This window comes from Scyliorhinus torazame, chromosome 21 (assembly GCF_047496885.1).
Source record: "Scyliorhinus torazame isolate Kashiwa2021f chromosome 21, sScyTor2.1, whole genome shotgun sequence".
Lineage (NCBI taxonomy): Eukaryota > Metazoa > Chordata > Chondrichthyes > Carcharhiniformes > Scyliorhinidae > Scyliorhinus > Scyliorhinus torazame.
Window position 1 is genome coordinate 112590057 of NC_092727.1, and position 24809 is coordinate 112614865.

Genomic DNA, 24809 nt, shown 5'->3' on the forward strand with positions numbered 1-24809 from the left:
GGCACTTAATCAAATAAAAATGACCCAGCAGTGAATTGTGACATTGAATGTGTTTCTAACGCAACGGGAGGGGAGGGAATAAAGGCTTCAAGCCGCTTGTCGGTCGTATTTAAACATGCTAATCAGATAATCAGCACTTTAGTAATATTTATAAGTGGAGAGAGAGAGAGTGAGAGGAGAAAAACTGGGAGGGTGACACGCTTTTAAAAATACAAGCAATCCACTGGCTGGTGATTCAGTGACGTTGGAGCTGCAGCTTGAAGTGCCAGCTCCATGTTTTTAGTTTGCTCACTAGCTGCTGAAAGGTTTACTAGGAGTCGCTAAGATTTTGGTGCTAATTGCCTTGAAACCGCTTAAGAAACTGACGAATTCGGCCGGGCATTTCTCTTTGTAGATCAGCTTGTGGTATCAGCATTAACGTGTCCTTGTGCTCGTTTACTTTGCGCTCCTTATAAAAGAGGGACGGGGGGGAATCAAATCCAGAAATGTCTGTAGAAGAAGTCAAAGAGCCTCAACAACAGGAGCCTCAGCAAGAAGCCAAGGAGCCGGAGCCCTCTTACAAAGCCATTGTGCTCACTGGCTTCGGGGGCTATGATAAACTGAAGGTGGAGGTCAAGAAAGATCTCCCCACTCCCAAATCAGGTGAAATCCTGATCCGAGTCAAGGCTTGCGGCTTGAATTTTGCTGATTTGATGGCCAGGCAGGGTCTGTACGATAGGCTGCCGTCTTCTCCCCCACTGATTCCGGGCATGGAGTGCTCGGGGGTTGTGGAAGTGATTGGGGACGATGTGACCGACAGAAAGGTAAGGCACTGTGCTACCTGCAAACTGTTGATTCTCCTTTTCCCACCCCCTCAAAAAAAATGTCTGCATGGCTGGGATATCAAAGCCACCGCCCAAATCCTCCCGAAGACAACAGTGTTGAGGGGAGGCTGGGGCTGCGCATGAGTAAAGATAAATGTCTCTGAACCCAATAGAAGAGCAGGTCTGGGGCGTTTTGTCCCGTTTTATTGTGGGGTTGAGCGGGTAAAAGCTCCCCTCACTGCCCTGGTTGTGGTAGCTCCCGCTGCTGTGCTCCGTGTGACTGTGGCTCTGAGCTTCCCTGACCAGATTCCTCTGGATTGTCTTCAGAATAACGGGCATTATTGTTGGCTCCACACCCTGTTACACACCACACTGCAGTCCCAGAGTTTTTTTTAAATAGATACATGGGCGTTTGAACACTTGGAACATGGATCGCCATATGTCCAAATGGGGTTTGGAAAATGATGCCACTCCCTTTTGTTGAATAAAAATGGGAAGAAGCCTCTCTTTGGGTTCACAATGTGCAATTTGAACATTTTTTTTTGGTGGGGGGGATATATTTTTGACGAGAAGATATTCTTTATACTGAAGTAAAAGGCTTTCGTAACATTCACTATTGGTTTGCTTTTTTTGGGTTCCCTTTGACTTATTTGTCATGGTGTTATTGCCATAATAACCGAATATTAATTTATCCTGGCCTCTTCTGTTATCACAGTTGAGATGCTCTTAATTTTACAGTTAAATGCAGTGTTTAATTGTCTGGTTGCAGGGATTGAATTGGGGATTAAGAGTTGGTCAGTGTCTCTTTTCTCTCTCCCCCCCCCCCCCCCGCCCCCCGCAGTGGGAGGTGCTAAGTGACTAGCATCTACCCTGTTGACTGGGCACTCCCTGCAGCAATGCAGTTAAGACATTGGGCACTTTCCATTGTTTACTATAAGAATAACAATTTTTTTTTGAAAAAAAGGGTGCCCATCCCCTTGACTTTATTGTGCTGGTTCCTTCATGGTACTCTGTACCCCAGGGGTAGCTTCATACATAAGACTCATGGCAGCTATTTGTACAGTGCCTTACTGTTTCAAGATGCTTCCGGGACCTGATCGCACAAAATGACTTGATGATCAACCGAGAGGAGAGACCAGGACTTCAGCCAGAGTGGTGGGTTATGGTTGGGGCAGGAATTCCAGAATCTCTTTGGGGGGGGGGGGCTAGACCATGAAGCAGGGCCACCAGTGATGGGGGTAGGGTGGTTGTCTGGCAAAATGAAGAGTTCTGAGGACTGTGGGACTAAAGGAGTAGATGGGCGATGTTATCCAGGATTTGAATTCTAAATTGGAGGTTACCACAGATGAGTGGTTGAGATGGAGACATGGTTTTGGGATGGAATACAGGCAGCCGAGTTGCTGACTGTTGAGGTGTTGGCAATAGTTGAACTGGGGAAGGATAGTTGGCTATGCTTGAAGCAAGAGTAAATGAGTAACAGTAACCTGGCTAAAGTTTCTCTCCCTTTCCCACCCTGACTCTCAACCTAGATGCTGAGAGCAATTATATGGCAAAGCAAATGTGTATGGTGAGCTGAGATTGTGTCTCAAATCAACCCCTATTGCATCGGCATGTGTGAAAGAGGAATCCAAATCTTCTTCAAGAAGGGGAATTGCATGGTTCATGGGCAATTGTAGTGCTAACCTTGAGGGTACTATTGCAGATAAAATAATTTTTATGGAAAACATCTTGTCTTTTTGGACAATTTACCTCAACTGATCAAAAGATGAGGAATGGAGAGTATCTGGTCCATCAATGTCCATTGTTGCATTCAATGCCCATCTGACCTATCCCTATTGCTCCACATATGCACTTAATTGCCTGAGATGGATAAGAAAACAGTGGATGGTGAGAAACTCTTTAAGTGCCCCTTCAATATTAAAAAAAATTTAGAATGCCCAATTCATTTTTTCCAATTAAGGGGCAATTTAGCATGACCAATTCACCTACCCTGCACATCTTTTGGGTTGTGGGGGCGACACCCACGCAAACATGGTGAGTGTGCAAACTCCACATGGACAGTGACCCAGAGCCGGGATCGAACATGGGACCTCGGCGCCGTGAGGCAGCAGCACAAACCGCTGCACCACCGTGTTGCCTGAAGTACCCCTTCTTGACTCCTGAAGATGATCAAACAAGTTCCAAGGTTTAGGAGATCTATGAAATAAACACTCTACCATAGGTAATTATTCACATTTCTGGAACTCCTATCCCCCTTTTTCAAATCCCAATTGTAAATATCTTCTGTTTGAGCAATTGCAGGGAAGCTTTTCTTGATTGAAGTGGATTTTGGGCAATAGCATTTGACTTAATGCAGAGAAAATTGCCATCAGATGGCCGATATTATTTCTATTCCTTGTGATGCATGAACTGAGTCGAGCATCAATGATTTGCACAGTACATTATATATGCTAATTGAGAAGTATATCATCTTGAGGTGGATCATGGATATGGTGGTAAAAGTATACCATTAGTAAAGAAGAAAATTGAAAATGATAGAACATCTAGGGAAAGGAACATCTAGGGAAAGCTACAATAAATTATGTTGCCTAACCCATAAAAAGCATGTGGATGAGTCATGGTAAAGTGTATTAATTTTTTGCATTTCTTAAGATGGCCGATACAATTGGGTTACCAGAGAAACGGAGGCAGAAAATTGTTCATCCTTTTGTGAACTTGTCAATGAAATGATCATTGGTAAAGCTGGGAGCACTTGTGCAATCACCAAATTTAAGCAGAAGATTTAGTGGCCTAATGGAAGTGAAGCATTAGTGAAACCAAATGTGCTACCCTGGTCATCACTGATGATAAAGGCAGCAGAAAGGGTTCAGTGAGATTGTTCAGACATTGCAAAGCCATTTGAAAGGGGCAGAGAAACCATGGGGATATATGATCTTTTCAAATCAGTTGTGCAATGGACGAAGAAATGATTCAAGATTTTCTACTTGGAAGATGCATGAGGGCCTGAAAATAAAACTCTGTGAACAATATAATTTACTTGTTGTTTCAGCAGTGCCTAATTAAGTAAAACTGCTAATTTCAAGTGGGTTCTATTGAATTTTCTTTTTTGAAAGATAGTGATAATTGAAAGCTACATTAGTTGTGTAAAACAAATGTAATTTTTCCTAAACAAAAAACTCAGTCCAGATGAACCAGTCATTATTGCAAACTTGTTCCTGCGACCAGATGCTAGATTTGGAAGAAATCTCCACTAGTTTAAAGTTGTATAGTGTCAGCATCACTAAACATCTATGAACTTCGAGTGCTTTGGGTGCAGCTGCCTGGGGGGAGGGGAAGGAGAAAAAGAAAAGGGCTTTTCTTTTTTCAGTAACACATTTGCTGCTCCAGGATACTCCAGAATTGATTGTGTATGAATTTGTCATTTTGGGGATGGGAAGTGGTGTAAGAGATTCTCTTAACTTCCTTCTGTAGTCTTGTCTGGGATTAGCCGCGTGGAAGGAAACATTGCGGAATGGTCAACTGCATCTGATCACTCTAGACTATTGGTTTATTAACATGCTGTAGCTGCGCATTCAGGGTTACAATTAACACTAGTCTTAATTCTTTTTTTTTTTATTTGCTTCCATTGGGTGCTATTAGATGTTTTCATCTGTAACAATTCATAATGAAGTACCAGTAGAACAGACTAACTTGCTTGGATTATCTTTTCAAAGCACAATTTGAACATATTACGTGTCTCTTAATTTCAGACTGCTTATAATAAGTGCTCCTTTTCCTTTATGATGACAGTGGGTTTCCCCATTGGCATCAAATAGAGAACTCTTGGGGGCACAACTAATAAGAATTCAAGCTAAGCCACTGTTTTAAAACCTAAGCAAAAATAAGCGTTTAAATTGTTTGTGTTCAGTTAGGTGTGGTCTGTGGAGGCAGTCACTTGGCTGCACATACTGCCTATGTGGCTCTGGCAAAAGAGAAAAGTACCCTGAAGACCTTCTCTGACAAATGGGCTGAAGATTGCAGAGGCTGGAGGACATAAGTTACTATTGTCACTGATCAGAATATGTGCTTTTGAAATATTTAAACCGAAAAATATCCAAATGCCACAGAATCCCACAAGGGGGGAAAAAAAGGCTGGTTTAGCTCAGTGGCTAGACAGCTGGTTTGTGATGCAAAACAAGGCCAGCAGTGCGGGTTCAATTCCTGTACCAGCTTACTCGAACAGGTGCTTCATGTGGCGAGCGGGGGCTTTTCACAGTGTCTTCATACTTGTGACAATAAAAGCTTATATGCTCAGGTTTAGCTCAGTGGGCTAAACAGCTGGCTTGTAATGCAGAACAAGGCCAGCAGCGCGGGTTCAATTCTGGCACTGGCCTCCCCGAACAGGTGCCGGAATGTGGCGACTAGGGGCTTGTCACAGTAACTTCATTGAAGCCTACTTGTGACAATCGCTATTATATTATTATAAGGGTGAAAGGTTATCAAATAGACTGGAACCTCCTTTCTTGCACCTAACACCAAGAAGGAGTAGTCCAGGAAATGACCATTTATCCTCTTTACCTTTCACCTCCACTTGGACTGTTTCCCTTGTCGTTTTTAGCTGATCTTCTGGAACATTGGTCACGGATAATTAGAACTCTGTACTGCAGTTTTACTGTTTAGCAGTTAGCCTCGCGTGCTTTTTTTTTAGTAATTGACTTGAAATGGACCCTGAACAGTTGTTAAATGGAAGTCTGTAGATTGTTGTATTGTTGGGGAGGGTGTGAAAGAAGTGTTAATAGCCCCAATGACTAACCTACTCACTATACAGAGTAAACTTGGGAAAATACTTCCCAATTGGCTCAACGTATGAAATCAGAACCTTTTTAAAGTAAGTTGTAAGCAGTAGTCAAACATCTGGGGTCAGAAATTAACAATAACCTGTAATGAATGCTGTACTGAATTGTTCCCTGCTGCTTCAAACCTGAGTCTGTGACTGTGCTTCTTTTTAAGGTTGGGGACAATGTGATTGTAATGAACAGAGCGGGGCTGTGGTCGGAGATGGTTGTGATTCCAGTCAGTCATACCTTCCTGATGCCTGATGGGATGAGTTTTGAAGAGGCTGCTGCTATCTCTGTCAATTATGTCACTGCATATATGATGATCTATGACTTTGCAAATCTGCGTCCAAACCAGAGCATCCTCGTCCACATGGCAGCTGGTAAGAGTCATCTTGATCTTTCTTTGTTTACCTTCTATATATGAGAGAGTGCACTACACTGCACTGAAACCTGTCATTTTGAACTGAATTACTTGTAAGGAGGCACCACTTGACTCCAGAAGGCATTCCATTTTGTAATTAAACCTGCCAAGGAAGGTGCAATATCTGAACTGCTAATTTGGATTCTGGTCAGTACAGTCATTTCTCCAAATATAATTCTACCATTTGGGATATGAGCAACAGGAATACATTGTTTAACTAACAATACCTTATCCATAAGATACCGGGTTCTCCTAAAGATGTCTTTTTTTTTATGGTGCGTGTGCATTGGAGGCACTGGTCTGGCACTAAAATAAGTGTTAATTCTGTTGTACCTTGTAATGCCGCAGCTTCAGCTAGTAAATTGCCAAATGCAATTCTGTTATGGAGGCAATATGGCAGCAGGTTTGTGCACATGGCCCCACAAACAGCAACTTTCACGAAAGGAGAGTCCTGCTGCTGGAGTCGGTTCCTTGGATTTTGTGACCTGAAATATGGCAGTTTGCAGGGCATGAAGGTGAAGTATAAAGTGGAACATGAGCCAATCATTTTTTGACTTGGGTGGACAGGGGGTGGCATGTTGGTACTTTAGTGCAGAATTGGTATCACAACGGCTTTGTGCAAAAACCAGCAATGAGAATTGTGGTAAGATATTAGTTTCAGTTAGGCATAGCATTTTAACATGGGTGTCTTTCCCCTTTGAACTAAAATTCGTGCACATCAGGTGTGGATACAAATATTCAGTAAGTAATAAGTTCAGTTTATAAATGTTTAACATTAACAACACCTGTTTGTGATAGCGTCTGTCTCTTTTTTGACCTCCGCAGTGCAATTGTGTAATATCGGACTTGACTACATTTACAAGCGTACTGTTTTTTAAGATCCCTATGCTCTGGTGAATGTTATAGACAGTTTGCCACACAATCCCCTCCCCCTGCACTACATTGTCCAAATTAGGGTGTGGTTCTGAAGACCATGGAGTGATCCTATGCATTAACTTTTCTCCTCCACAGGTGTTAACAGTTTCCACCATTTTGTTTTGCATATTGACGTTTAATGAAGGCAGAACTCGCGTGATCCTTCCGAATTCTCCATATCCCAATGTTTTTCCAACTACTTTTTTGCCAGTGTAGTTATCTTTTCTATTGCTGCAGCAAATCTGCACAAAGCAAGGTCCCACAAACATGACGTTTTTTGGAAAATATTATCATAAAATGGGCAGCACTGGTTAGCCTGCGGAGGGACTCCACGCCACCTTGTCCAGCATGGGCCCCAACTCTCCTCTCATTCAGCCTTCAAACCCCTCCATTGAGACCAATTCTTTCCCCCAAAATCCATCTGTAGATGCCGGATGTACTTCGACCCTAAACAAGAAAAGATCCTGACCACTAAGGGTGAAGACTGCATCCCCAGGAACGTCAGTTGAACGAAATTTCAAACCTGGAGATAACCTAAATGTGTCCGTCCGACTTTCTCTTTCAGCTCCTCCAGGCTGGCAAACTGTCTCTTCCATCCCCCACCCTCCCCAAAAGTGGCACCCAACTTCACCAGTTCGAACAAGTGGTTCATACAAATAGGGGCCCACCTTGATGCTGACCCCAGCTTGAAATGCTCCTGGAATTGCCTCCATAAGTGGAAACAACCATTGGGTTTGAAGAGCACATGCTGGAGCAAAAGGCAAAGATGCCATCGGCCCCAAACTGGACCCTCTGCACGAACCAGACTCCAACCACATCCAGGTAGAGCCTGGGTCTCTACACCACCTGTGTAGACTGCAACCCAGTCGTAAAACATCAAATGTGGTAGTGCAAACCCTCCTGACTGTGTCTATCCCTCTGTAGGACCTCCCTCCAATCCTCGAGGTTTCCCCGTCCATATGAAACCCGATTATAAGCTGCTCAAACACCTGGAAAAAGACTTTGGTAGGAATACCAGTAGATGCTGAAATAAATTGAAGCTGTCCCACCTTTTCAGGTCCGCCTTGACCCTCCCCACTAGGATGGCTGAATTCAATTTATGGAGCCGCACCCAGTCTCCAGCCACCTGGACACCCAAATACCAAAAGCTAGTCCCAGAAAGGTAACACTCTTCTTTCCTCCTCCTCCCCCCCCCCCCCCCCCCCCTGCCCCGCCCGAAGTGCTGAGAGATCCCTCCACTGCAAACTTAAAATGTTACTGGAAACTCATCCAACCCCGATTCCTAGGGCTGTTCAGACCTCCAATCCCAGCTGCACCTCCAGATCCTGCAATTCCTCCCCCCAATTTTGGGAAACTCCAGACCCTCTTTAAAAACTCTGCCTTTCCCTGGTGGCTTTAGAGCCTCTCCTCAAAGGCTCGGTGCCCCATTCACCTTGTCTGGGGCAGAGACCAGCCTACCCTCAATCCCTAACCTGAATGATCTCCCGAGCAGCCTCTTGCTGCCTCAGCGGTTAAGCCAAGAGATAACTGACTTTCTCCCCATACTTGGTTACCACCCCTTTCAACCGCTTCAGCTGGTGCACTGCCCTGTCTGTCGGCAGCACATCAAACTGCATTTGCAGCTTTTTCCTGCGTGCCAATAGTTTTGGAGTTGGGTTGCTCGTATACCCACAGTCCACTCCAGGATCATCTCCTCTGTCACACTTTCTTGGCCTCTCCATCCACATGTGCCGTGTACAAAATGATCTCTCCTCTAATCACCACCTTGAACACCTCTCTAAAAGTAGAGGGTGAGTCTGTCCATTAAACTCTGCATATTCCCTTGTGGCTCTAGAGACCTTCCCACAGAACCCAAGAGCTGGTAACTTCCATCCTGTGTGCTGCATCCGTCCTGCCTCTAACATCAGATCCACCAGGTACAAAGCAACGTCCGAAATAACCACGGTCAAATATTCTGCCTTTTTCGGACTTCCGGTGACGGTGGGTGGGAGGCGGCTGCACAATGGAGGGGGTCCGTCGGGGAGTGGAAAGGTCACCACGGGGTCACAAGGAAAATGGAGGCTGGAGAAATAACTAAGGTGATGGCTGCGGAATTCGAAAGGCAGTTTACAAAATCCATGGGGACAATGAGGAAGGAGATGAGGGAGGTTGAGTGCGCTGGTGGAGGAGGCGATTTCCCCGGTGATGACGGATGGCGAGCGCAGTGGCGGAGGTGCGAGAGCAAGGGGAGGTGCTGAAGGAAGTGGAGGAGATGGTATTGCAGCACGGTGATCAACTTACCTCGATGGGGAAGGAGATGCGGAAGGTGATGGACATTGACAAGGATCTGCGAGGGAAAAATGGAAGACCTGGAAAACAGATCCAGGCGACAGAATTTGAGGATTGTGGGGCTGCCCGAAGGAGGTGAAGGACCAAAGCCAACTGAGTATTTTGCCGCGATGCTGGCGAAACTAGAGGGGGAGGATCCCTCCCGATGTGAACTGGATCGGGCTCATCGATCGTGGAGGCCTGTGCCGAAGGCGAGTGAGTCGCCAAGGGCAGTGACTCTGTGATCCCGTAGGTACAGTGTGAAGGCGAAGGTCCTGAGCTGGGCCAAGCAGAAGCAGATAGTGCAGTGGGCTGGAGGTGGTATAAGTGTATACCAGGACTTAACGGTGGAGCTGGCAAGGAGGCGGGCTGCCTTCAACTGGGTGAAGAGGGCACTGTACATTAGCAAGGTGCGGTGCAGCATTGTATACCCAACTCTTGGGTATCATGTACGAGGTTGGAAGGGTGTTGTGTAGGAGGAGGGGGGGGGAGGGAGGAGAGAGTGGACTCTATAGGTCAATGGTGACCATGGGCGGTCCCGGACTCTTTTTTTTTTTCTTTTTCTCCTTTGTTTTTTTGTTTCGACCGTGGAAGGGTTTGTTTTATTGGATGCATATATTGACAGGTGGGCCGTTGTTTGTGGTGGTGGGAGGCTGGGGTAGTTGGTATTATTAAGGGGATTGATTTTGTATTTGTTACCGTTTACTGTTTGCAGGTGTGGTGTAAATTTTGAAGGAAAATGTGAAAATGGAGAATAAAAACATTGTTTAAATTATAAAAAATATATTCTGCCTTTTTCATGAGGGAAAAGAGAGCTACCCAAGACAAATATATCCTGTACAGCTTGTGCGTCAACCCCTGCGTATCTAAATCCGGTATTGCAGCCAGAAACCACCTTATAAACTTGACATTGTCCCAATTCTGGGTGTATACATTCACCAACACCACTGTCTTCTCCTCCTCCAATGTGCTGCAACCATCATTTACCAACCCCCCCCCCCCCCCCCTTCCGATCAGCCAATACCTTCCCTGCCTGGAAATGGGACCCTTTTTGAGTTGAACATGAATGAAAGACCTGGCTCGCCCAGGCATTTTGCAACCTTCTGCATGAGTAGTGCTGGTGAGGGACGAATCTAGGGTGAACAGGAATAATCCCCTGTGCTTCAATAGTGACAACCTTTATAACAGAGGGTAGTTGAAACCTCTGACTGCAACAAAAACATACCACTTCAGGTTGTCAACCAAAAGTTGACACTCGGCTAGAGAAGGACATCTGTGGTATGCTAAGGTATCTTGGCAGAGGTTTGCAGAAATTCTGGAGCTCTACTAAGGCAGCTGAAGGAATGGCTTCAAAATCATGGGGTATAAGGGTCTGCTTACTACCCAACAATCTTTTCAAATAGGTTTTTCAGGGTGGCACGGTGGTGCAGTGGTTAGCACTGCAGCCTAATGGCGCCGAGGACCCTGGTTCCGGGTCACTGTCCATGTGGAGTTTGCACATTGTCCTTGTGTCTGCGTAGGTCTCACCCCCCACAACCCAAAGATGTGCAGGGTAGGTGGGTTGGCCAGGCTAAATTGCCCTTTAATTTGGGGGGGGGAAATAATTGGGTACTGTAAATTTATTTCTTAAAAATATAGGTTTTTCATTTCACAAGTTTGGTTCTAATAAATTTCTGGAGCTTGGGAATATGAAATACTTCACGATTTATAGTGAATGGATTCCTCCTTTTTTTTAATAAATTCTAAGTACCTTCCACTTGCTTGCAGTTCCAAAGGGAATATAGCCAAAACATTTATCTGATTTTCCCTAAAAATACAGTTTCAAGTTTTTTTTTTTTTTTTTTTTTTTTTTTTTTTTTTTTGTTTCATTTTGACCAATGCTTTGTGCTACATTAACTTTAAGTTGGCACTATAGTGGCCTGCTATTCCCTGGGATAAGGTAAGGAACAAGTAGTGGGATCCAGTTGTGTCTCCTGTCAATGGACTACTCCATTGGAATACATGATGTGGAGATACTGGGGTGGGCACAGTAAGAAGTCTGACCTGGTGTTGTGTAAGGCTACTTACTATTGGAATACTTAATTGCTACATGATCAGATCAAGTGCCATTCTCAATCCACTGTCACCCACAGAATTGCTATACTAATGGAAGACAACGGAGAAGGTGGAGCCAGGTAAAAAGCTTCATGGTGGACGGAAATATGATACAATTTCCTTGTATGTCACCACTTCCAATTTTCTTATGTAACCACTCCCAAGTGTCCTCTTTGATACAATCTGACAACACTGGGATCATTGCTGGTCTAGATTGCTCAGATTTGATGAAGACATGGGGCGCGGTTCTCTGGCCGCCTTGCGCTCGGGAGATTGCACAACACAGCCGTGAATCTCGGGAGAGCCCTCTCGTGGGATTTGCCCAAGTCCCCCGAGGCGTTGGATTCGGAACTCTGCCCAAAAGAATGACGCTCGCGGAAGTAGGTCTAAATCTGCTCCGATGTCCACTGACCTCCCCAGGGAGGCTGCAGCTTGGCACCGATCCGTGTTGGTCCACAAGAACCGAGGGTGGGGGGTCTCCTGGGCCATCAGAGACCCCTTGGTGGTCAGTATCAGTGCAGGGTGGCTTCCTGCCCCCCCCCCCTCCTGGAATGTGGCCACCCTGGCATTACCTGGGTGACTGGTGTCAGGGTAGCACGCCAAGAGTCTGGGTCCAAGGGGGGGGGGGGGGGGGGCATGCCCATGAATGGAGGGGAGGGTTAAAGGGTGGGGTTGTTCAGGGCAGGTAAGGAAGGGCCTCTGGGAGGGGGGGACCCACAGCAGGGTGTCCTCACTGTGGGGTAGTGCAGTGTGGAGGACCCATGAGCTCCCTTAGGAGATCGACTCCCTTTCAAAATGGCGGCTCGAGTTCAGCTCCCCAGTGCTGGCAGAGCTGGCGGGAAACGCCCTAGAAAACCTGCCACAAATTAACTTTTTTGGGGGAGAAGAAATTTTTTGGGCGACGCCCATAGTCCTTTGACCTGTTCCTGGAAAGAAGAATATTCCATTAAACCGAATGCCTTGGGGAATTTGTTTAGTATACGTTTGTGTACGTGCAACTTGAACTTGGGAAGCAAATATTTTGAACTGACCTTAATTTTAAATTTTTAGAAGGCCAGTAGCACTTGTTGTAAAGTAATGGATTTATGGTATGTTGGAATGTTTGATTTTAAGCAAATTCTTGGGTATAGGCCATTTAAGGAAAAAGACTGCAGCCTTCCTTGAACAAATGGCTCTTCCAGAAGGCAGTTCAAGGCCGTGTTAAACAGATAGTTTTCACCGTGGAAAAAAATTACTTGGCAAATCCTTGTATGGGTGGGAGGGGATTTAAATAGAGTTCAGACATTTCCTTCATGTACTAGTGATTGGTTTTTTAAAAAATTGTTGTTGATCCGTTACGTAGAAGTGGTAGTGGGTGAGAATGGACTTTCAGTGCCTTTTTGTCAATATCCATCCAAGCACAGCACAATCATGGTTGTGCAGTCACTTTTTTAATTAATATGTTCAATTAGAGAACCTCCAATCCATAGATAAAAGCAAATTACTGCAGACGCTGGATTCTGAAACACACAATGGAAAATGCTGGACAATCTCAGCAGGTTTGAAAGCAATCCATATTGGTTTATGACCCAAATAGTTCCACTTGCAACTTTCCAGAACTGCCAGTTAAATCTCATCTAAATGGATGAGCTTTTTCAACAAAATGGAAATTACTAATAAAACCTCTAACTGCTCACATTTCATGGTAATTTTTCTATAAAAGTGCAGTCTTGTATTTGTCCCCCTAGTTACAGTAAAACATTCAGGACTACTGATAAAACAAACGTAATTTTCAAGTCTTTAGTTTTTTTTCCCAAGCTTAGTTGTTATAAGCCTGTCCTCTGCCAGGTCCCCCTCCTTCCTTTCAATTTACAACATCCACATGATCTTTGTTTTCCACAGTCTTAACACTTTTTAGCCTCAGTCACGCCTCTTCAACCTAATAGTTAAGAATTTAAAAAAAATTTTTTTTTTGCATGCTGCTCAAGCTGAATTAGGTCAAAGCTTTCACCTGTGGTAGGGTTAATATTCTGCTCAGCTTAATTTTAAAATCTAATTCTGACTGGTTCCATCTTATTCTCGAATATGCCATGCCTATTTGTATAAACTTGCGCATTTTTCTATTTTTTAGATGTTTCCTTTTTCTATTAACTTGAGTGCCAACCATTCCCCCCCCACCCCACCCAAAGAGTATCCAATTTTTAGGGGCAATTTAGCATGGCCAATCCACCTAGCCTGCACATCTTTGGGTTGTGGGAGTGAGACACGCACACACATGGCGAATGGACAAACTCTACCTGGACTGGGACCCAGGACCACATCAAACCCGAAACTTCAGTGTCGTGAGGCAGCAATGCTATGCAACACTCTGCTGCCTGTTTTCTACCCCCCCCCCCTTTTTCCTTTATGGATGTTTTACCAATATGAGTGAAATTTCTCCAGAGACATGTCCAGTTTGACTAACTTCTTGATTATGGAATTGTTTAAATTTGGAATTAAAAGTGGGCTTCATTTAGACTGCATTTGGCAAAAATCGAATAACCTCACTGATTCCAATTGCAAGGCCCGACAGAGGCATTTTCAGTTTGGAATAACTGGCCAAACATTACTACCTAAATCTACAAAAGAAATGGAACTTGTTTATTTTTAACCCATGTCACTCCCTGCCTTGTCGTTACAAAGACTGGGTAGCAGCCCCTGGGGGAGGAGAAGAGGAACGGAGGGGAGAGAAGGTGGGTAAGAGGGAGAGATTCCTTTCTGCCTTCGAATACTTGAATCCTATTGTAATTTTATTCTACTTGTATTATGACATAGCCAAACTTTTAAGAAAAAACTTGCAGCTGTCAGAAAGCTAAATTAGAATGACAAGAAATTACTACTTCAAGCATTGTCGTCTCTGAACTTGATTGTAACCTTGTGAGACTTTTAGTATTTTACAATACTTGCTGACCGAGGACGAATGCATGCTTTTGCGGTTGTGCAGAAAAACTATTTGGAGCTAGATTTTTGGTGAGAAATGGGATGTGCTGTTTCCTTTGCCTGAAATGCTTTTCCTTTTGTACAAAATGCAGTTTCAATTATTCCTCCAATGTGCCCATGTTCACTATTCAAGTCGACTAACAAAAATTGGGTCACTGCTGATGGATATTCTTGTATGACTTATTTTCAGGTGGTGTGGGTACTGCTGTGACACAGCTGTGTAAAATAGTTAAAGATGTGACCATCTTCGGCACTGCCTTGGCATCTAAACATGAAACCCTCAAAGAAAACGGCGTGACTCATCCCATCGACTACTCCACCCTGGATTATGCTGAAGAAGTTAGAAAGATTTCTCCCAATGGTAATGACATGAAAAGAGGGGCAACACTATTTAATTTCACTGGCTAGAAGGTAGCAATTAAAGTTGACTGATCGGATTGTCCATCGTTCGTGTCTTGTTTGCCATTACCCGATGGGCTACTAAATTGGGGCAGAATAATGGCTGTAGTCTTGATGTGGTTTAGTTTGCATCGCATAGCATTTTGAATTGCAATTTTGACTGTGCAGATCTTTTCCCCACTTTTTTTTTTAAACTACTGGCTTGCATATCTACTCATTTAATCAACTGGTCATGTAACTGCCGTTCTGTGATGTCATTCTTCTATAACTTGTTTTATCTTTTTTCCTTTCTCCCCTTAGGTATTGACATTGTTTTGGATCCCCTGGGAGGCGGTGACACGACTAAAGGTTTCAATTTGCTGAAACCAATGGGAAAAATAGTATTATATGGTAAATAACATTTTTGGTGTATTTGCAATGGTTGACTGGTGCATCAGAAGAATTGCTCTAATCACTGGCAACATTGTAAACATTATTTTTAATGAAATATTTGACACTGGCCAAGGTTATGCATGTAGCATTTTTATTCTTGTTCTGGGACATTGGGATAACACTAAATTAATTGCCTCCCCTAGTTTCCCTGAAGGCGGTGGTGACCTCGTTCCTGACCCACTTTAGCTCTTGCAATGACTCTGCTCTCTGTGGCGTTAGAGAGGGAAGTAAATAATTTTGACCCATATGGCTGTATCAGGATGGTGAGAGATTTTAATGGCCACCTCAAGTTAGAGATTTCTTTATTTAATTCTGGGATATGGCACAATAATATTTCTCTGCTCGGTTTACCTGCTCCTGAGCATTCGAGCCAGTCTTGTGGGGCTGGGGTTACATCTAGGACAACCTGCATAAGGATAGCTGATTGCCATTCCTGAATTTTGGACAGTCCAGCACTTATTTCATGATCACTCCCAGTTTTAATGGGTTCAAATATCACCGGGTAAAATGACTGAATTTGAACTTGTGGCTCTTGGCTACTAACTGGATACAATAACCATTAAGCTACTGTACTCTGCAAGAAACAGTTTTGCAGCAGTACACATGATGGTCTGTTTCGTCATTAAATTGTAGAATGAATCTGTTTGTGTAGTATTGGGTGTTTTTACATCCTTCTCAACAAGTGCACATTCTATTATAGCCCTGAAAGTGTGGAGTTCTGCTAAGGATAGATTAATGTGGGTGGCACGATGGCTCTGAGGACCGGGTTCAATCCCGGGTCACTGTCCGTGTGGAGTTTGCACATTCTCCCCATGTTTGCATGGATCTCACCCCCCACAACCCAAAGATGTGCAGGTGAATTGGCCACGCTAAATTGCCCCTTAGTTGGGGGGAAAAAATAATTGGATGCTCTAAAAATGTTTTTTTTTTTTAAAGTAGATTAATATTTCCTTCCTTGTTGGTAATCTGCAAAATAGGTTAACTGTAGTGTGTACTGGTATTATTAAAGTCTGGTCAAGGGTTTGTAAAGCCATGATGTGGAGATACCAGCATTGGACTGGGGTGAGAACAAATCTGTTGGACTTTAACCTGGTGTTGTAAAAGTTCTTACTAAAGGTTTGGAAAGGTTGAGATTTAGTTATAATGAGCATGAGGGCAAAGCATTGGAATCTGACTTGGTAAAGCAGCTTGTTAATGAGCATGCCCATGAGGATTCTGTAACCTTTTACAGAAGATCCCAGCAAATATCGGGCAGGATTCTCCATTGAGTCTACCGTTGCCAGCGAGGGTGGAGAATTTGATGCTCCACCAAATCTCCACTCATGGCAGCAGGCAGAAAATCCCACTGGAGTGAAGGCAGCAGGAATGGAGAATCCCACTGGCATGGAGAGAGTGGAGAATCAAAGTCCATTATCTGACTTCTGCCTCATAATTTTTCTTTTAATTGAATGGGCTAATACTGCAGTTATACAAAACACCAGCTAGGGTATATCTTGGAATAATCAAATTGTCAATGGTCAAAGTGAAGGATTTATTCGGGCACAATCTATTGCCTTGGAACAATGACCTAATCCCCTCTGAGTTAACTGTAATAAAAATTGCATTTAGTAAGTCATATCACAGTATCTCATTTGCGTTAAACTGACTCTGTTACCAGACAACCCCCGATCAGTCTGTCATAGAGCAGCACGATAAAGAATTGTGGGTGGTTTCTAACCATTGTACAGCTGAAAACTTGAATTGTTGGATTTTTCCGTTTTTTCTTTCGTTTTAAACAGTCATTGGGCCTTGCTAGATGCTAATTGCTTCAAGCAAATTAAACACTTGGGGGCCCCATTCATAATATCATCATGGCAAACCGTGATTGGTGTCCTAATATGACTAGACTAGACTTTCTCGTTGCCTTAGGGGCTGATTTAGCACACTGGGCTAAATCGCTGGCTTTGAAGGCAGGCCAGCAGCACGGTTCAATTCCCGTACCAGCCTCCCTGAACAGGTGCTGGAATGTGGCGACTAGGGGCTTTTCACAGTAACTTCATTGAAGCCTACTGAGCGATTTTCATTTCCATGGCATAACCTGCCACTGGGCTTCTCCTAACAGTCCTGAGGTAGGTTGTTTTTCCCCCTCCCCCTTGGCAGCATTGTCACTTGCCATTCTAATGGGGCTTTTCATTGAATCACCATTGCAAAAGCCACATTCCTGTTTGTTTAAGCATTTGGCTACAGGAGCTGGCTTTTGCATAGCGGGAGCACTGTTTCCCCAGGCTTCCCCACAGTTGCAGAGCATTTGTTAGCAGCACGAATCGTACCTATGCAATTAGCACTGTTTAAACAACCAGCAAGGTGGCTTAGTAAAAGCAAATTTCAAGAAAAGTGATGGGAATTTCATTTTCAACTTGTGAAGCACCGTGGACATTTAAGAGCGTTATTAAACTAAATTTGACAGCCACCTTAAGCTAGATGCCCAAAAGCTTGCGTGTCTAAGGTACTTGGAAGAGAGCTTTATGGGACATGGCAGCTGAAGGCACGGGGTGATTAGGACTGGTGGGGATAGTGAGCGGGTGAGGCCATGGAGGGAACTAAAATCAGTGTCACAATTGGTGGAACATGGGCAACAGTTTTGAATACCAGATTTAAACAAATGGAACTAGGGGAGCTAGTCTGGCCACAAATGTGGTGGAATAATCCCAGAGGTAACCAAGGCATGTATGAAGGTTTTAGGAGCAGATGGGTCGAGGTAGGGATATTGGTTTTGCAGTCGAATATGTGGATATTGTTTTTGGAGTGAAATGGGTGATCTTGGTGGTTTTCTTTTGGAGATGTGGTAGGAAGCTCACCTGAAATAACATGCAGGTGGCGTTAGTTTCAGACAGCTCCGGGAGAGGGATGGAGTTGGTGGTTGGAACAGGATTTAATGTTTGGTGGCTTAATCTTCCTGATAAATTAGAGGGGAAAGTCTGGATGGCCGACAAGTAAACTAATGGCTTGGAGACAGTGGAGGTTTTTGTCAGCATGTGTGAAAATGGACACTCCTGCTTTTTGGATGTCGCCAAGGGTTAGTATGTCAGTGGGAAATAGGGGGCCAAAGATCACTCCTTGGGACACCAGAGGTGAAGGGAGGCCAGTGTCTGGTTGTGCCTGGGTAGATTAAGAATGAAACTAAGTGAGTCCGATCCAATCTGATGATGGAGCCATGTCAAGTTTGCACAAAGGTTGAGACGTGAGTTTATCTTGCTGCACTCGTGGGATGACTCTCGAGCTGTTTTGCGACTGTGACTGGGGCAGAAATTTAGATCTATTCCAGGAGTGATGGACTTAGAAGTGGGGGAGGAAGAGAAGAGAGAAACTCCTTGTTCAAGAACCTTGGCCGGGATTCTCCCCTACCTGGCGGGATGGGGGTCCTGGTGGGATGGAGTGGCGGGGATCACTCCGGCGTCAGGCTGCCCCAAAGGTGCGGATTTCTCCACACGTTTAGGGGCCAAGCCCTCACCCTGAGGGGCTAGGCCCGCGCCGGAGTGGTTGGTGTGCCGCTGGCCGGCGGCAAAGACCTTTGGCACAACGCCAGCCAGGGCCGAAAGGACTTTGCCGGCCGGCAGAAGTCCGCGCATGCGTGGGAGCGTCAGCGGCTGCTGTCAGCCCTGCACGTGCGCAGGGGGGGCGTGTCTCGTGCGTCGGCCATGGTGAAGGCTGTGGCCGAGGTGGAGGGAAAAAAAGTGCCCCCATGGCACAGGCCCGCCCGCGGATCGGTGGGCCCCGATTGTGGGCCAGGCCACTGGGGGTACCCCCGGGGCCAGATCGCCGCCCCCCCCTCCCCCAGGACCCCGGAGCCCACCCGTGCCGCCTAGTCCCGCCAGTAAGAGAGGTGGTTTGATTCTCGTCGGCGGGACAGGCATTCCAGCAGTGGGACTTCGACCCATCGCCCGCGGGGGGGGGGGGGGGGGGGGGGGGGGGGGGGGGGGGGGGGGGGGGGGCGGCGGCACGGCACTGGCGAGGTGTGATTCACACCAGCCTCTGTCGATTCTCCAACCCGGCGGGGGAGTCGGAGAATCCAGCCCCTTGAGTTGGGACAATAGCATATTTTGGGAGGTTGGGTCAGTTTTGCAGCCTTACTGCCTGAGGGTGATGGCAAATTTTGACACTAGATTCTTTGATCTTGACCTTGCTCATTGGTAGGTAATCCATGGAATTGGGTGGGACATATGTTACGCCCCTAACTTCATTGGAAAGTGCAGTCGGGACATATGTTACGCCCCTAACTTCATTGGAAAGTGCAGTCGGAGTGTAAACCCAAACCTCCGATCTGGTTTACTTCCTAATTTGAGAGGTGTTGTTGAAATTGCCACTTTAAATTTTAAAAATAAATCCCAGCATCTGGCTTCACTTTCATATACTGAAGCTTAAATTTCAGCAGGTGTTGTTTCTGTTAATTACAAAAGGGTCAAATGGTTCAGTTCCTTCCCAACCCTCCAAATGAGGAAGAAGCATCCGAGGTGTTCTGTTGGGACCTGCCATGAGTCCTGGAGCATCCTAGGCAACCCCATTTATTGGGAATAATTCCGAGATGCCTATACTAGCTTCACGAGACCATGGTGGCAAGGTTAGTATTTAATTATGTTTGGGTAACATTTAGCCACAAATCATTAATCACATCACTGGCCATTTATTTGGAAAGCGCGCATGACCCAGATGGGGGATCTGGGACCGGATGTTGAAATCCAAGGCCACCCTTTGCATCCATGGCTGCTCGCTCCTCACTCCACTGATTCTGATTCTATCATGGCAAAATAGGATTCCAGTTGCAAGTCTGAGCAACTGTCACATTGCTGCTCCCTTGTGTGTCGTGTAGTATCATTCAGTTTGTGCACCGTGACAGTGTGCAAAAGGCAATGGTTGAGTGGAAATGGATTGTGGAGTCCACCATGTCAAGCTCCAGGTCCCAAAAGTCTCAATCTTGATATCTTCCCGGACGTCAGCAAAACGCAGCCTTATTTTGGGGCCAGGTACTTGCCTCAAAATGCAACTTACAACTGCACTATAGCACCGCTTCCTGTAGATCGCAAGGGAGTAATGTTGTCCTATCTTGTGGTAATCAATGTCTCCTAAAAAGGGCTTCACTGAATTTTGATGTTTAATTGCACCACCGCCTATGCTCTGGTAAGCTTCTCTACTCAAATTTTGAAGGTGGGTTCCTAAGGAGAAAACTAAGCTCAGCTAGCCCTCCAGACTGTAGGTATTTTGTGTAATGCGGTAGCTCGGCTCCGTTTTATTAGTGCTTGTATTTTGTACAAGAGAACGCTTCGCTGATGTATTTTAAAAAGCTGTCCAAAACATGCTGAAAAGCACTGTCCCTGTCTTGGTCCAATGCTTGGCAGTGTGATAGCGTATACCTGATGGGAATTAATTTGCACAGTACCTGCCTTTCCACATCTGTTGGATTGCGTCACAGGTTTTGAACTGTAGTCATTGTTATGAGGTCAAACGGGTATCAATTTTTGCAGAGCAAGGTTCTCCGAAAGTTTGGATAAAAGACTAGTTAATCTGCTTTGGACCTGTTTAGCTTATGGTGTGCAGGTCTTTAAGTGGCTGCCTTAATACATTAAAGAAATAGTTTTATAATGCCAGTACAGTGGGTAATGGAAAAACATCATCATACTTGTTGTTCTTGATAGTTATGATAATGCACAGGCCATAAATCTTCACCATTCAACAAAGGCAGTGGAAATTTGCCAAAGTTCCTCCTAATGGGCTGCTTCACTATCCTTTCCTGCAGGTTATGGGAAGATGCCTTTGTTGCTGGGGAATGAGGGGAGGGAGCTAGGATTGTATTCTGCAGAACGACGTTGTGAATAGTGACAGGAAAAATGTGCACAGGAGAGTGGAAGCCTGCAGCTTGCATTTGTACTTGTTGTTACCTAATTTTTGCAGCGCTATAAATCATGAGCTTTGAGGGAAGGAAAGGCTTTACAGGCAAATTGGTGTTCACTTCTACTTGTTCAGTGAAACACAAAAACAATTCCTGCCCAACATTGTTTAATGAATATTTCCTGGCTGTGTTTCAGACATGAAGCTGTTCCTTTTTGTATATCTAGTCTCAGTTTAAAGCAAACCTCGAGGGAGGTTACTTTAACTGTACATCCTGAGAGGCTGGACAAGCTAGCTTTAAAGATCTGGTGCTAATGTGTGGAAAGGCAATGGCATTGTGGTATGTCAATAGGCTAGTAGACCTGGTTTCAAATGTGTATTCTAATTCAATAAATATCTACAATTAAATCTGTTGATGACCACTGTTAAAATTATGGAAGGAAATCCTTGCCTGGTCTTCCACCTGCAGACCCACTGCCCTTTTTTATGATTTGCTGGGCCATTTCATTCAGTTCAAGGGCAGTTCGGGGTGGGCAGTGATGCCCACACCCCAGATATGATTTTTTTTTTCTAGTGTGAAGGCAATCATTTCAAAATTTAGAGTACCCAATTCTTTTTCTTTCCAATTTGAGGGGCAATTAAGCATGGGCAATTCACCTACCCTGCACATCTTGAGTTGTGGCGGTGTGACCCACACAGACATGGGGAGAATGTGCTAACTCCACATGGACAGTGGGCCAGGATTGAACCCGGATCCTCGGCGCTGTCGGTCAGCAGTGCTAACTGCTGAGTCACCATGCCACCCTATTCATTTCAAATTTAATGAGGCTTTCAGACATTTAAACCTAAACTGGCCAAATTCCAAACTGCTCAGTCACTATTATGTTCCCATCACGGTGCACCAACGGTGCATAATCCCATTGCTGGCATCTTGGAGAGAGGATACTTTTCATGTGTGTATTGATTTCTTTGTTGGGGGGGGGGGAAGGCGAAGCTGTCATAGGTCGTGGAGGTGGAATATGTAGGGTAGTAATTTTCGGCCGCATTATGTGGAGATAAAGCTTGGGATGGGCACAGACCAGGGTGGAGGTTCAATGTTAGCCAGTTGGATATTAGCCGATCGTTTGAGGCAGCAGGCAGCTGCTTGGGAAATTGTACAGGTGAAGTGGGATTGGTGATGACGACGACGGGGGAAATGGCATTTCAAGGTTTTCTATTGGAAGCTGTATAGATCTGAGCCCTGGGGCAGGGTGCGGATATGGGGAATTTTTTGGATGGGTTTGAGGATGTGAAGTGACGGGGATTGGAAGTGCCATTAGGGTTGCAGAAGATAATGGAGCGCGTGGGATTGATGCAATTTGGGAAGGCACCAGGGCCGGTTGGCTTCCTGGTCAAATGTTTTTATAAGTAGTTTTTGGCAGCGTTGGCACCCCATCTCCTGGATATGCATAATGAATTGTTGGCGAAGTAGAGTTGCTGGCCATATTGCGCAGGCTTCTATTTCGTTGATCCCAACGAAGGATAAGGACCTGATGGGGTGTGGATCTTGTAGGACCATCGCCCTACTAAATACAGATGGGCAGGTTTTAGTGAGGTGCTTGGAAAGGGGTGTATGAGGTGGTCTGAGGACCGGAAGGGGTTCGTTAAGTGTCATTCAATGGAGGCGGCGAAGACCTTTGACCAGGTGGAATGGCGGTACCTGTTCGAGGTCCTGAGGAGGTTTCAGTTTGGGCTAGCATTTATTTATGGTTGCGAGTTGTGTGCATCTCTCTCAACGTGTGTGAGGATGCACGTGATAAATTCTGGATATTTTGGATTACATGGGGAAATGAGGCGGGAATGTCCAACGCATTGTTCGCATTGGCTATTGAACTCTTGGGCAATTTGTACTGCAGTTGAGAGAGGGAGGATATTAAGGGGAGGTAGGGAGCACAGGGTGTGGTTATATGCAGATGATTTATGTCTCTGACCAGCCAGAGAGAATTCGGACGATGATGGATCTGCTGGGGAAATTTGGTGCGTTTTCTGGGTATATAGCAAAGTGAGGTATTCCCGGTGAATGCCCAAGAGAGGAATGCAAATTTGGGAGCCCTGCCATTCGAGGTGGCCAGGACACTGTTTTGGTATCTAGGTATTCAGGAGGCCCATGACTGGGCCACAATGCATAAATGGAACTGGCCAGTTTGGTAGAGGGAGTCAAAGGGGGTTTGAAGAGGTGGGGTGCCCTGCTACTATCTCTGGTGGGACGAGTACACCACAAAAATAAATGTTTTTGATGGATGTTTTTGTTTATTTTTAAATCCCATAAATATGCCTCCCAAAGCATTTCTCTGGAGGGTGGATCAAGTTGATTTCTGAATTTGTTTGGGAAGGCAAAACACCTAGGATTCGGAGGATCTTTTTTTATGCAGAAGGGGGTGAGGGTGCGGGGGCACTAGTAGTCCTGTTGTCATCTCTTAGAATTTGGAATTGGTTGAGGTGGCATTTTGATGTAGGACCTGCGTTGGTATTGGCCCCGATTATGTGGGAGGAATGGATGTGATGTATGAGAGTTGCCACAGGGAACAGATGGTGGGTTAGGGACCTCTTTGTATGTAGAGAGGAGATTTGTGGGGCTAGCAGAATTACAGGAGTAATTCTAATTGCAAAGGAGGAGTGAATTTAGATATTTTACAATCTGGGGCATGAGGTAGCTGCCCGCACTGCCAAAGCAAATGTTAACCCCGGAAGAACGGGAAGACTGGCTGATTGGGAATATTTATAGGTGATTGATGGAGAAGGGGACTATGCCAAAATGGGAGGAGGAATTGGGGATGGGAGCTTGGGTGAGGAGCCCAGAGTGAAATATTGCTCCAGATTAATTCAACCTTGTCCTGTGCTAGGATCAGCCTGATGCAGTTCAAGGCTGCATTCAAGTGAGTAGGGCTCACTTGACCCTGGGCTTGGGGGGTGGGGGGGGAGAGAAGAGGAGGACGAGCGCAGCAGTGGTTTTCAAGACCCTGTCAGATGGTGGGGGGAGGTTTCATGTCCTTTGGCAATGTTGGGGATTGTTGAGGAGTCGAAACAATCCCCAATGTGTGGCCTTCACCTCTCTGCCGCAGTGACTCTTGAGTTGGAGGTTGGCAGCGCCCCTGGGGATCTCTGCCTGGTTGGGGGATTTGTGTTCTTAACTTAGTTTGCTCTGAGGGTCAGCAGAGGGCGTTTTATGCATGGTGGAGGCTTTCTGTCTGTTTGTTTGTCGTGGGGGGGAGAGATATTTATATTGGGTTGTTTTTGGAATAAAACTTTTTTTAAAAATTGGAATGTGACTTGCTTTCACTGGCTCCATTCTTGGCCCTTCATTTTCCAGAATTCTTGCAGTCTAATATCACCAGTATTCTTTAAATCTGCTTCATGTCCATTCATATACAAAAAAACACAAGACTTTTTTTGAGCTAAGAGTTGTAAAACAATTGTTAGGAGCTTCCACTTGGTGATCAACTGGTTAATTAATGATCCCTGGAACTGGCCTGATTCCTGGAACTGGCCATTTTATTTGTCGACAATTTCATTACAGAAGTATTGCATTCTTTATATTGTCCAGAAATCAGGGGTCCATTTTGAGTCCGTTTGGAGAAGAAATTTTAAAGTTCACACAGCTCTGGTCACTTAATAAACTTGACATTGTTTAAAATTCCCTTTTTTCTTTGGAGAGGGAGGTGAGCAGGATTCTCACAGTCTCCATTTCAATTTGACTCCTGAAATGAGGATCATGTTCATGCAGAGTGAGGGTTATTGGCTAAATTCTCAGCCTGGCTATGC

The 24809-nt window shown here is 45.1% G+C and overlaps 1 protein-coding gene across 1 annotated transcript in view; it reads left to right on the forward strand.

The window, feature by feature from the left end:
- The first annotated feature begins 235 nt into the window (after positions 1–235).
- Positions 236–24809, forward strand: part of vat1 (vesicle amine transport 1) — a 41944-nt gene continuing 17370 nt past the window's right edge. The window contains exons 1-4 of the mRNA XM_072487276.1: positions 236–803; positions 5793–6000; positions 14506–14676; positions 15015–15104. Of these exons, the coding sequence (XP_072343377.1) occupies positions 486–803; positions 5793–6000; positions 14506–14676; positions 15015–15104 (787 nt within the window). The 5' untranslated portion in view covers positions 236–485. The remainder of the gene's footprint in view (positions 804–5792; positions 6001–14505; positions 14677–15014; positions 15105–24809) is intronic.